At 37.4% G+C, this 12549-nt stretch overlaps 1 protein-coding gene across 10 annotated transcripts in view; it reads left to right on the forward strand.

Moving 5' to 3' along the window:
• The window catches only part of Esco1 (establishment of sister chromatid cohesion N-acetyltransferase 1), a 66000-nt gene that overhangs the window by 16345 nt on the left and 37106 nt on the right, over window positions 1-12549 (forward strand). For 6 of the 10 annotated variants that reach the window (XR_015442407.1, XR_015442416.1, XR_015442410.1 and 3 more), the window contains exons 2-4: window positions 3745-3838; window positions 8433-8534; window positions 8967-11091. Coding sequence is in view for 6 of the 10 variants with exons in the window: in XM_087189783.1 (XP_087045909.1) it covers window positions 9559-11091 (1533 nt within the window). In the remaining 4 variants the exon portion in view is untranslated. Of the gene's footprint in view, window positions 1-1342; window positions 1511-3744; window positions 3839-3919; window positions 4002-8432; window positions 8535-8966; window positions 11092-12549 lie in introns of all 10 variants that reach the window. The other 4 variants (XM_087189789.1, XM_087189785.1, XM_087189787.1 and 1 more) reach the window with 4 other exon arrangements.

A 12549-nucleotide genomic window follows, 5' to 3' on the forward strand; every position in this document is an offset into this window, starting at 1 on the left:
ATGTGCAGCTAGCTTACAAAGATTAATGTACAGAAAAAATTTTTTACAAGATTAATGTACAGAAATTAGTTGTATTTTTGTACACTGTGATGACCTACCTGAGAAGGATATTAAGAAAACAGCTTCTCTTATAATAGCATCAAATACAAAAGATTACTTGGGAATTAACAAAAAAGTGCAGGGCATACACAGAATTACTAGACATTATTTAAAAAATTAAGGGCCGAGAATTTAGCTCAATGGTGCTACTAACTGCCTCCCTCACAAGCGCAAGGTCCTGAGTTCGATCCCTGGTACCCAAAAAAACAAACCAAACAGGAATAGGGCCTGGGATTTAGCTCAGTGGTTCTGCCACCTGCCTGGAAAGCGCAAGGTCCCGCGTTTGATCTCTGGTACCAAAAAAAAAGAAAAAAATAATTAAGAATAACTTAAATAAAAAGATATGTGTTCCAGGATTGGATGACCTACAGGGTTATTTTAGTCCTTATTAAAATTTCAGTGAATAGCCAAAACAGTTTAGAAAAAGAATTGTAGAGTTGGAAGGATTCACAGGTCCTCATTTAAAAACAGTAGAAAGTTACAATAGTCAACAATGTGTTGCTGGCATAAGATCATGTAGAGCAATGAAAATTGAGAGTCTAGGTGGGCATGGTGACACAAGCCTATAATCCTAGTACTCTGGGAGCCCGAGGCAGGAGGATTGCCAGTTTGAGCCCCACCTAGGCAATTTAGCAATTCAGTGAGACCCTGTCAAAATGGAACGGGGGATTGTTTAGCTCAGTGGTGCTGCTGCCTGCTTTGCAAGCACAAGGACCCAAGTTTGGTCCCTGGTACCAAAAAAAAAAAAAAAAAAGCCGGGGGGGGGGGGGGAAGTGCAGGCTCTGAATCAATTCTTAGTACCCACTCCCATCCAGAAAAATCATAACATATACATTTACAGGCTGGCTGGCTTGCTTTCTTCTTTTAAAGAACAGGATTTTGTTGTGGTTTTTTTTTTTGGTACTGGGGATCAAACTCTGGTCCTTGTGCTTGCGCAGCAGGCGGCGAAACCACTGAGCTAAATCCCCAGCCCCAAGAATAGGATTTTTAGCAAAGGTGCCAAGACATTTTGATGGATAAAGAACAGTTTTTAAAGAAATGATGCTGAGATAACTGGATGTCCATGTGCAAAAGAATGTTTTTACTCCCACCTTATACCTTCTACAAAAATGAACTCAAAATAGATCTAAAGTCTAAATATAAGATAACACTTATAACCCATAGAGGAAAACATGAGTGTAAGTTTTAATGCTATTGGATAGTTTCTTGGCAGGAGATTTCTTTTTTTTTTTTTCTTCTTCAGTACTGGAGATTGAACTCAGGACATTGCGCTTGTCAGGCAAGTGTGGCACCACTGAGCAAGAGGTTTCTTAGATGACATTTAACCATAAGCACTCAAAGAAAAAGTAAATAAGACTTCATCGAAATTCAAACTTTTTCATCAAAGGACTCCCATCAAGAAAATAAAAAGGTAATCCTCAGAATTGGAGAATGTTTTAAAATCATACATCTTACAATAGTCTAATACCTAGGTGAAGAACTGTTAGAGCTCAATAATAAACTGAAAAATGACCAGCTTTTAAAATGGAGAAAAGAAGCTAGGCATGGTGGCACACTCCTGTAATCCTAGCCCTCTGAGAGGCTAAGGCAAGAGGTTCATAGGTTTGAGCTCAGCCTGGGCAGTTTAGGAACTTAATGATACCCTGCCTCAAAAAATAGAGTGCTTAGCATAGCACAAGGGAAGGTCCTGGGTTCAGTCCTCAGTACCTCCAAAAAAAGGAGGGAGGGCTTAAATAGACATTTTCCAAAAATATACAAATGGCCAATAACCACATGAAAAGATGATCAGCATTATGAGACATTAAGGAAATGCAAATTTTAAAAATGAGGTATCACTTTACACCCACAAAAATAAAAAGATAATAGGCTGACAAGGATGTGGAAAAATTAGAATTCTCATACATAGCTGGTGTTAATGTAAAACCTTGGAGTTTTTCAAAAAGTCGAACAGTTACCCGAAGCCCCAGCCCTTCTAGGTATATGCCCCCAAAGACTTGAAACCAAAGCACTTGCAGGATTGTCCGTAACATTGTTATGCGAGATTATCAAAAGGTAGAAGCAGTCTGTCACATATTCCAAGTAATGGATGTATAAAAAATGTCATATATCCATATGATGGAATATTTAGCCATAAAAAGCAATGTAAGGGGCCTGGATTTAGCTCAGTGGTGCCACCACCTGCCTCGCAAGTGGAAGGTCCTGAGTTTGGTCCCTGGTAGCATTGTAGTTCTGATTTCATGCTACAATATAGTTGAACCTTGAAAACATGCTAAGTAAAAGAAACCAGTCACAAAAGGCCATGTATTGTGTAATTGCATTTATTTTTATGAAATTTCTGAACAGCCAAATCCATAGAGACAGAAAGTAGATTAGTTGTTACGGATGGGGAGTGGAAGGGAAGGGAGACTGTCCTGATGGGCGTGAGATTTTGGGGGTGGTGGTGAACATATTCTGGAATGAAATAGTGGTGATTGTTGTACTACTCTGTGGATAGACAAAAAACCCCACTAAATCATACACTATAAGGTGAATTTCATGGTATGGGAATTGAGGTGGCTGAGGTGGTTTGGTTAGGTTGAACTTGACACATCATTTTAACATGTGTATAGTTAGGCTTCTCTCACTGTAGATTGGGGTTGGCCCTTCGTTTGGACGTTGATTTAATTCTACTTGTTTTGTTTTTTTTTTAACTTGTGTTTATTTTGGGACTTAAGCTGAAGGAGCAGTAACTTCCTTTTGAAACTGTTCTTACTTCTTATGGTGACAGCAGAGGTACAAGAGAGCAAGCCCAGATACACAAGATAAAACTGCCTCATTCCTCTAATATCACATGGGGCAAGGCAAGTAAGGTGGCTAAGGATACAGGGTCAAGGAAGTATATACTATATCCACCATCAAGCTCAAGTCTACTCAATTGGGAAAGAAAGTATATCTCTTACTTAGAGGGAGCAGTTGGGGTAGAAGGAGGTGATTGTTCTTATTATCTAGAACTAGGATTGAACCCAGGGCCTTCTCACTGAGCTATGTCCCCAGCTCACTTTATTTATTTATTTATTTATTTATTTATTTATTTATTTATTTATTTATTTTTGAGATAGGGTCTAAGTCACTAAATTGCCAGGGTGGGCCAAAACTTGTGATCCTCCTCTTAGCTTCCTTTTGTGCTGGTATTATAGGCATATGCCACCATCCCTGACAGAGATGATTATTTTTGAAGAAAAACTAGTTCTCTTGTATGGTATGAAATTGAGATGGTGACTGCATTGCAGTTAAGAAATGTTTTTGCATATAGTAGTGAAAAATCATCACTAGGCCACTTTTTAGTCTGAGTTGTTATTTTTGGTACTTGGGGTTGAATCAAGGGCCAGCACATACTAGGCATGTGCTTCTATCGTGGAGCTACAACCCCAGCCCTTTTAATTTTTTATATTTTGAAAAAAATGTTGGTAAATTGCTCAAACTGGCCTTGAATTTGCTGTCCTCCTGTCGCAGTCTCCTGAGTACCTGAGATGATAGGCATGTGCCACTCTGCCTGGCAGACTAAGGTATTTTAATGAATTAGTTAGTAGAGAATATTATTTTTGTACTATGGATTTTTTAATAGCTTATTTTACTTTTGCTAAAGAATTCTTTTTTTTTTAAAAGATTCCCAAATATACAGGAAGTAATTAGAAGAATCCTTCAGTAGGTGGATCATCAGTCAATTTCAAAAGTGATACAAGACTTCCATTTCAATAAGGTAAAGTGGCTTATACTTTTATAATTTTAAACGATGCTTCCAAGATTAGTTAGTATACCAAATATATTTTTATATTTTTAGGGCAATGAAATTATATATATATTTTTATTTTTACTTCTTTTGTGGTACTGGGGATTGGACACATGGCCTTTGCACCGAGCAGGTAAGTATCCAGTCCTTTCTATTTTTTGTTTTGAGACAGCCTCGCTAAATTGTTAAGTTGCCTGGGTTTAGTTTGAACTTTGAATCCTCCTGCCTCAGATTTCCACAGTGCTGATATTACAAGGGTGCCCACCATGCTTGGCCTACTTTTATTTTTTTGACAAGGTTATATGTCTACACAATAAAGCACTTAAAGGGCTGTATAGTGAAAAGTAAATTTTCTTACACTATTGACACTTGGTCCTATTGATTTCTTTCCCAGAGATCATCACAGCTACCAGTTTCTTATCTGCTACACCTGTGTGTGCATAAACACATGAATCTGTATTTGCTTCTTTTTTTTTTTTTTGTATTTGCTTCTTCCCGTCATCTCTGTTTTCCCTTTTTACACAAAGGGGAATGTGCTGTACACTCTGTTCTATGCTTTGCTTTTTGATTTAATGTTTCTTGGGTATAGGATGATACCAATTTTAGCAGTTTTTTGTTTAGCAGATTTATTAGAGTATAATTTATGCACACTTCACTTTCTTAAAATGACATCCCCCCCAATACTGATCATTGAGCTCAGGGTCTTTGCACTGAACTGTATCCCCAGGGGTGCCCCCCTCACCCACTTTGAGACACGGACTTGTTAAGTTACCCAGGTTGGGCTTGAATTTAGGATCCTCTTGCCTCAGCTTCCCAGAGTTCTGGGATTATAGGCATGTGCCACCATACTGGCTGATTTGGTAGGTTTTCACAGATTTAAATACCCATGGAAATCACCACCGCAATCAAGATACACAATACTTTCATCACCCCCAAAAGTTCATTTTTCTAACACTTGATTCCAGGCAGTGACTGATTTGCTTTCTATCATATTAGTTTGCTTTTTATTATTTACTTTAAACCTTAAAATTCGTACTCCATTGTTTCTAGTTTTTGCTACTCAGGATGATTGTAAGGTTAATCTTTATTGTTCCATAGATTTGTAGGGTATTTTTTGGTTTTTTTAATACTTACATATTGGTAACCATTTTGTTTTAATGAATTCACCTGACATTTCGGTTGTTTTCAGATTTTGGTTATTAGCATATAAAGTTATTTTGGAGATTTTGAACAAGCCCTTTATGTAGACATATGTGGAATGACTAGGATTCTTCTGCCTTAGAAAACTGTCAGAGAAACAAAGATTTTCACTTTTCTTTTTCCTTTGAAAAGTTTTATAGTTTTACATGTAGGTCTGTGATCAACCTCAAAATATTTTTGGGTAAGGGTTCATGTTCCCTTTTTTTCTTTTTTGGGGCTATTTGGATATCCTGTAAATCTAGTTCTATTTGTCAAAAAGACTCACTCTTACTGACTTGCCTTGGCACCTTTGCTGAAAATTAATTGATCGTGGATGTGTATCTGCTTCTGCTGATTCCTGTGTTCTGTTCTGTTTTGTTCTGTTCTGTTCTGTTCTGTTCTGTTCTGTTCTGTTCTGTTCTTTTGAGATGGGGTCTTGGCTGTGTAATTCAGGCTGGCCTCGAGCTCACTATTTAGCCCAAGCTGACCTAGAACTCAGGACAGTCCTCTGCCTCAGCCTTTCAAGTGCTGGGATCTCGGATCTCTGTGTTCTTTTGTTGGTATTATACTCTTTTGATTACTATAGCTTTATAGCACATCTTGAAATTGGATAATGCTAATATTTCAACTTTATGCTTTAAAAAAAATGGTTTGGGACTTGTATTTGGTTTGTATTTCCATGTAAATTTTAAAAACATACTGTCATTTTCTCTATAAAAAGCCTACGGGAGCTGGGTGTGGTGATGTACTGCACACCTGTGTCTTAGTTACTTTTCTGTCCTTGTTGAGACAAAATGCCCGACACCCACAGTTAAAAGGGGAAAGGTTTATTTAGCTCACAGTTTGTGGAGATTTCAGTCCATAATCAACTGGCTTGGCAAAGGGACAATGCAGAGGAGAACCAGCTTGTGGCAAGCAGAAGACAGCAAAAGCAAGCAAGCAAGGGAATTTAACAACGTCTTTCTGCCCATTTTATCTTATCCAGGCTACTTAGGGCAGGTGGCACTCGTACCCTTAATCCTAGTGCCCTTGATCCTAGCACTGCACCATGAATCAATTCCAGCATCACACATTCTAAGTCCAGCCACTTCTGAAAAAGCCCCACCTACGAGTGCATGAGGCTTTGGAGGGACATCTAGACAACAGCCATAACACCCTGTAATCCCAGCACTGGGGAGGCTGAGGGAACAGGGTCATAATGAATTTGAGGCCACCCTCGACTAGATAGGGGGACTCTGTCTCAAAAATGAAACAAATAAAAAAGCCGTGAGAATTTTCCCTGGATTTGAGTTGAATCTCAGCTCTACTTTGACATAATTGAGTGGTTTTCTGTGTGACTGTATCAATTTTATAGACAGTAGTATAATAATGGTTATTTATTGAGGAGGTATTCAGTCTTTGTTGATAGAGTATTGCAGTGAATTCTGTAGTTACTTTTTTTTTTTTTTGGTACTGGGATCAAACTCAGGACCTTGTGCTTGGGAGGCAGGCACCGGAACCACTGAGCTAAATCCCCAGCCCTCTCTAGTTACTTTTATCTATGCATTTGTTTGGGTGTATCTGTAGTAAAAGTCCTGGAAATTAAATTGTTTGAAATTTGGCATTTATAATTTTGATAGATTTTTCTGAATTGTCCTGCATAAAGGTTGACTCCCTGATATAATCAGTTGTTGAATCTGATGTAAACCTTTGCCAAGACTGTGCTGTTAAATTTCTTCTTCTTTGGCCAGTCCAATAGGTGAAAATGGTATTTTGTTTTAGTTCTAATTTATATTTTCTATTGTCATACCTGCCATTTTTTCTCTGTCACTGTCATCCCTTGGGTCCTGGCTGACCTTGGATGGCAAGGGGCAGAAATACTGGCAGTTTTCTTAGTAGCTTTGGTTGTTGAACACCCAAAAGGTTAGTGTACACTAGTCTTTTTTTTTTTTTTTGGGTACTGGGGATCGAACTCGGGTCCTTGGGCCTTTGAGGCAGGCAGAGGAACCACTGAGCTAAATTCCTGGCCCTAGTGTACACTACTCTTGAAATGTAGCTCCCATATCTTAAATTTTTATCATCTGCTCTCTTGTTCTTTGTCCTTCAAGTTAATGGTTTTGTCTTAGTCATATTTTGTTTTAATCTCTCTTGCCTTTTTTTTTTTTTTTTTTTGGCTGTACTAGGAGTCGAACCCAAGGCACTTTACTACTGAACCCCTGCCCTTTTTATTTTTTTATTTTGAAACTCTTTGTTTTGTTTTGTTTTTTTTGTTGGTACCAGGGATTGAACTTGGGGCCTTGCACCTACCTGCAAGGCAGGCGGTGGAACCACTGAGCTAAATCCCTGGTCCAGAAACCTTTTTATTTTGAGACAGGGTCTCCTGTGTAGTTCCAACTCACTGTGTAGCCCAGGCTATCCTCAAATTTGAAATGATCCTCCTGCCTTAGCCTTCTGAGTGCTAGGATTATAAGTGTGTGACATCACGCCTGGCTTGCTAAATCCCCGGTCCTCTGGCTTTTTTTAACTTTGAGATAGGGTCTTGTTGAGTTACTCTGGCTACCCTTGAAGTTGGAATCCTCCTGCCTTAATCGACTGAGTAGCTGGGATTGCAAGTGTGCACCAGTGTGCCTGGCTGTTTTATTTTTCAAGTGGGTTTTATATGGGAATTGTGTAAGTCACTTTTCTCTAGATGCTGAGACAAAATAACCAACACCCAAAGTTAAAGAGGAAAGGTTTATTTAGCTCACAGTTTGTAGAGGATTCAGTCCACAGTCGACTGGCTCCAAGGCAGAGTGGCACATGCCGTGGAGCATAGAAAAGGCAACAAGAGACCATAACAGCATCTCCCTGTAGGTTTTATCTTATTTGGACTACTTAGGGCGGGTAGTACTCAGCGCCCTTAATCCTAGTGCCCTCAGGCCTAGCCCCACTATGAGTCAATCACACACTCTAGATTCAGCCACCTCTGAGAAAGCATGAGGCTTTGGGGGAGACATCTAAACACGGGTCATAACAAGAATAGAGGTAAATGTTTGTCCTTAATTCTGTTTTCTTTAACCTTGTATCATTTTTTGTCTACACACATACACACACACACGTGTATATATATGCACTTTTTTCTCAAATAGATTTTAATTTTATTAGTTTACTTCATTTTATGCTTCTGAATTGTTTTTTGTATTTAAAAAATTGTTTCCATAAAATGGATGTATACTGCTTCATTGGATGCATGTACCATAGTTTACTTTATAATAGAAACATTGTGCTGTGTATAAAATGAGCTCTGAAAATAAGTAACGGTAAGATAAGGCAGAATTATGGAATGTTATATTGGATTAATGAGAGGTGAATGTATAATTACCCCTTTTTTGTCTTTTTAAACATTTAAAAATACTTTTTCTTTTAGGTGCTGTTTATGTGTTAAAAGCAGGTTTTAAGGAATGGTTTTATCAGATTTTCATGAGTTATGGTGGCTGAAACATCAATTCTGTCTTGTGGGAAAAGAATTGTAAGTAAATATCAAGGAATAGACTGGTTTTCAACTATTTTGTGTTTATATGACTAGTTATTGATTGTTCATAGAACCATATTTGTGATACTTCATTCTGTTAGTCTTTTTTTTTTTTTTGGTACTGAGGATCGAACTCAGAGCCTCGTGCCTGGCAGGCAGGCGCTATGCCGCTGAGCTAAATCTCTGGCCCCCATTCTGTTAGTCTTAAGTGTACAGATTAAACATTTCAAAAGGAATTAGATTTTATTTAAATCAAAGTTCTAGTTTTGCCGGGGATTTAGCTCAGTGGTTCTGGTGCCCGCCTTGCAAGCACAAGGTCCTGAGTTCGATCCCCGGTACCAAAAAGAAACCCAAAAAACAAAGTTCTAGTATTAGCGTTGCCCTATTTTATGGGTTGTACAATTTTAATTTTTATTTTTAATTTTTCAGAAATGGCAGCACAAAAGGAAATCTGTATCAATAGAATATTTTATTAAACGAAGGAAATTAAACAAGAACTGCAAACAAACAGACTCAACAAACAAGGAAGGAAACGTATTAGCCATAAGATATGTTTCAAATGAGGCAAAACCCAGTAACTGTAGACTTCAGAAGAAAAAAGTTTTTAACAATTTTGTCAAAATAGTCAGGTCGGTGATAATTAACTCCAGCAATAGGGCTAGGCCTGAAACTAACATTAATTAAAAGTTAGCAAAACAGATTGAATGTGAATTAAGTTTTTCATTAAAAAACTTCTAAAAAATCAAATTAGAATTAAATTTTCTTCAAATTTCTGTTGCCTTGCTAAGAAAAGCAACTATCGTTCAGTATTCGTGCCCGCTTTTTTCATGTTCTAGTTATGACAGAAACCTTATTTGAAGCAAACTAGTATTTTTGCTGAAAATGTATGTCAGCATCAGTTAAAGTTTATTTTTAAGACCTATTCCTCAGTAATTATACTGGATACTCAGCATTTGCACACAGCAGGACGCAAAAGTCCTCTTAAAAACTACTCAGAACAGGAAGACAGTTTTTGGGAGTGATGTCCATTCCAGAGAAATCAAAAGAAAATTCCTCTGGCGTTGTTAAAGAAAGTGAAGATAAGAATTCAGAAATAGAAATTCAAGGTTCTCAAAACAGTCCAATCAAAAAATCAGATTCAAAGGAAGCTGTGAAGTCATTGGTTAAGTCTTCCAGTGAAAGTAACATAAATCAGCCTGAATTGGGAACACGCATGAGTACAAGGTCATCAAAGGCATCTTCCAATGATAAAAAAGCTACTAAATCTATTTGTAAAAATATGGTAACTGTGAAAGGACATTCACAACAAGAATCAATAAAAAGAAAATTATGTCAGAAAAAATTAGATGAAACCCCTAAAGCAAATGAGCAGCTTAACCGGAGATCACAAAGACTACAACAGTTAACAGAATGCTCAACAAGGTCTTTGCGCAGTAGAGACATTCAGCGTCAAGTTCAAGCAGTTAAGCAGAGTTTGCCACCAACCAGAAAAGAGCATTGTAACAGTATTCAAAGTAAATCTAATAAAACAAGTAAAAAACATGTGAAAAGAAAAGTACTAGAAATAAAGTCTCATTCTAAAGAGGATGAAAATTCAGTCATTAATGAAGTAATAAATTCTCCGAAAGGAAAAAAACGCAAAGTAGAGGATCACACAGCTAACACTTGTAGTTCTCAGTCCATACAAGGGCCTGAAAAATGTCTTCAGAAAACTACTAGAAAAGAAGAAACAAAACCAGTGCCTGTCAATTCTGAGATAAAAAGATCAAAAGTGGCTACTTCAGTGGTTTCTAAAAAGGATGAGTTGAAGAAGTCATTTTATACACAAGTGAATACTAGCACAAAATCCCAAAAAAGTCCACTGCCTTCAGTGCCTGAACAAAGTGTTGAGGAGTTGGAGCAAGCAGGAAAGAGCAAAAGAGGTAGTATTCTCCAGCTCTGTGAAGAAATTGCTGGTGAAATTGAGTCGGATACTGTAGAGGTGAAAAAAGAATCTTCCCAAATAGAAAGTGCAAAGGAAGAGATACCCACAGAAATAAAATTGGAAGAGGCAGATGTTGACAGACAAATACTTCATCAGAAGGAAACAGGTCAGGATGTGCAATGTAATCGCTTCTTCCCCAGCAGAAAAACAAAGCCCATGAAGTGTATACTAAATGGAATAAACAGCTCAACTAAGAAGAACTCCAACTGGACTAAAATTAAACTCTCAAAATTTAACTCTGTGCAGCAAAATAAGTCGGACTCTCAAGTTCACCCTAAATTGGGCTTACTACGAACTGGTTTTTCACCACCAGTTTTAGAAATACATCATCCAGTGACTCAGAATACATTTTTAGGGACAAAACAACATGATACAAATGTAACTTGCCAACAGGAAAAAATGAAAGAAATTACATCTGAAGAAGTTAAAATTAATGATGTTAGAGTTGAAATTACTAAAACCACAAAAAGGGCACCTGAAAATTGTCATTTGGATAATCTGATAAATCCTTCTCCTGACCTACCATTGGATAATCAGAGGAAACCTACCTTTGACTCAACACCAGATAAGGTAATCAATTTTCATCATGCACAGTCAGGTGCCTTAATACTTTTTAAGTGTTCTAGATTAAGAATTAAGACATAAGATTATTAATCAAATCTTGTATTCGTAGAATTTATGACTCCTTTAAATGTTTCACCTTTATGTGGATGTTTCTTATATTTCCTCATTGTCACTCTTTAATTTTTATAAAATAAGCCTGTTAAATTCTAGCATTTCTTTTAAATTTAATATATGGGTATGCTTCATTTTTCTGTAATTATTACCACTGAGCATATATTTCTTAGTGACTGAGATCTTCAAATTAGGCTCAGTTCTGATCAGAATGTTAAAATTCATTTCAAGTGGACAAAGCAACCTTTTCCCCCCACCTAATCAAATTTAAGAGGATGCTTTTTGGTTTGATTTGTGTGACCATTTTGAATAGTTGGCAAATAAAATGTCTGACAGTTAAAATAATTCAGTCTTCATCTAAGGATAAAATTGTAGTGGTCAAGAATTTTAAAATTGGATAAAATAAATTAAACTACAGTTTTAAATCTGGAAGAAATGTTAATGATGATGATTATTATTATTATTTTGGTACCAGGGATCAAACTCGGGACCTTGCACTTGGGAGGCAGGCTGCAGAACCACTGAGCTAAATCCCCGGCCCTGTTAATGATTATCTTGAGAAAGTAACTATAAAAGTAGCTGTGCCCTTTTTTCTGGAGTGAATAATTATGTGGAATACCAGTGCATGAAACCAATAACCAGAAATTTCGTAGGCAGAGAACCCTGGAACTGTGTAATACAGATGGGAAAAACATCTTAATCGGTATTAATTATTTAATTTTTCTCCCTAGTACAGTTGCTAGGGATTGACCCCAGGCCCTCATATAAGTGCTCTATCATTGGGATATATTTCCTGACCTTATGTATTTAATTTATTGTATTATTTTTTATTTTTTATTTTTTTTTTTTTTGGTACCTGGGATTGAACTCAGGACCTTGCGGTTGCGAGGCAGGCACTGGAACCACTGAGCTAAGTCCCCGGCCCTTATTGTATTATTTTGGAGTACTGAGGATTGAACCTAGAGCCTCACACTTTGCTGTATCCCTGGTTACCACCCCCTCCCCCACTTTGAGAGGCTCTCACTAAGTTGCCCAGACTGGTCGTGTACTTGTGATCCTCCTGCCTCACAGCCTCCCAAGTAGCTGGGATTACAATTGCATGCTACCACATTTGGCTAATGATTTAATTAATTTATTTATTTGTTGTTTTGTTTTGTTTTTGATACTGGGGATCGAACTTGGGTCCTTGCGCTTGCACAGCAGGCGGCGAAACCACTGAGCTAAATCCCCGGCCCTATTTTTTTTTTTTTATGATTTAATTTTGTAATGAGAACACTAAGAATAGAAATGTTTTAGGTCATATGTTTGATGGCACAAAGTAGGTTAGAATACAGGTATTCTGATTCTTAGCCC

Source organism: Heterocephalus glaber, unplaced genomic scaffold (assembly GCF_053883595.1).
Source record: "Heterocephalus glaber isolate CG9 unplaced genomic scaffold, H.glaber_assembly_v1.0 deba00000331, whole genome shotgun sequence".
NCBI classification, from domain to species: Eukaryota; Metazoa; Chordata; class Mammalia; order Rodentia; family Bathyergidae; genus Heterocephalus; species Heterocephalus glaber.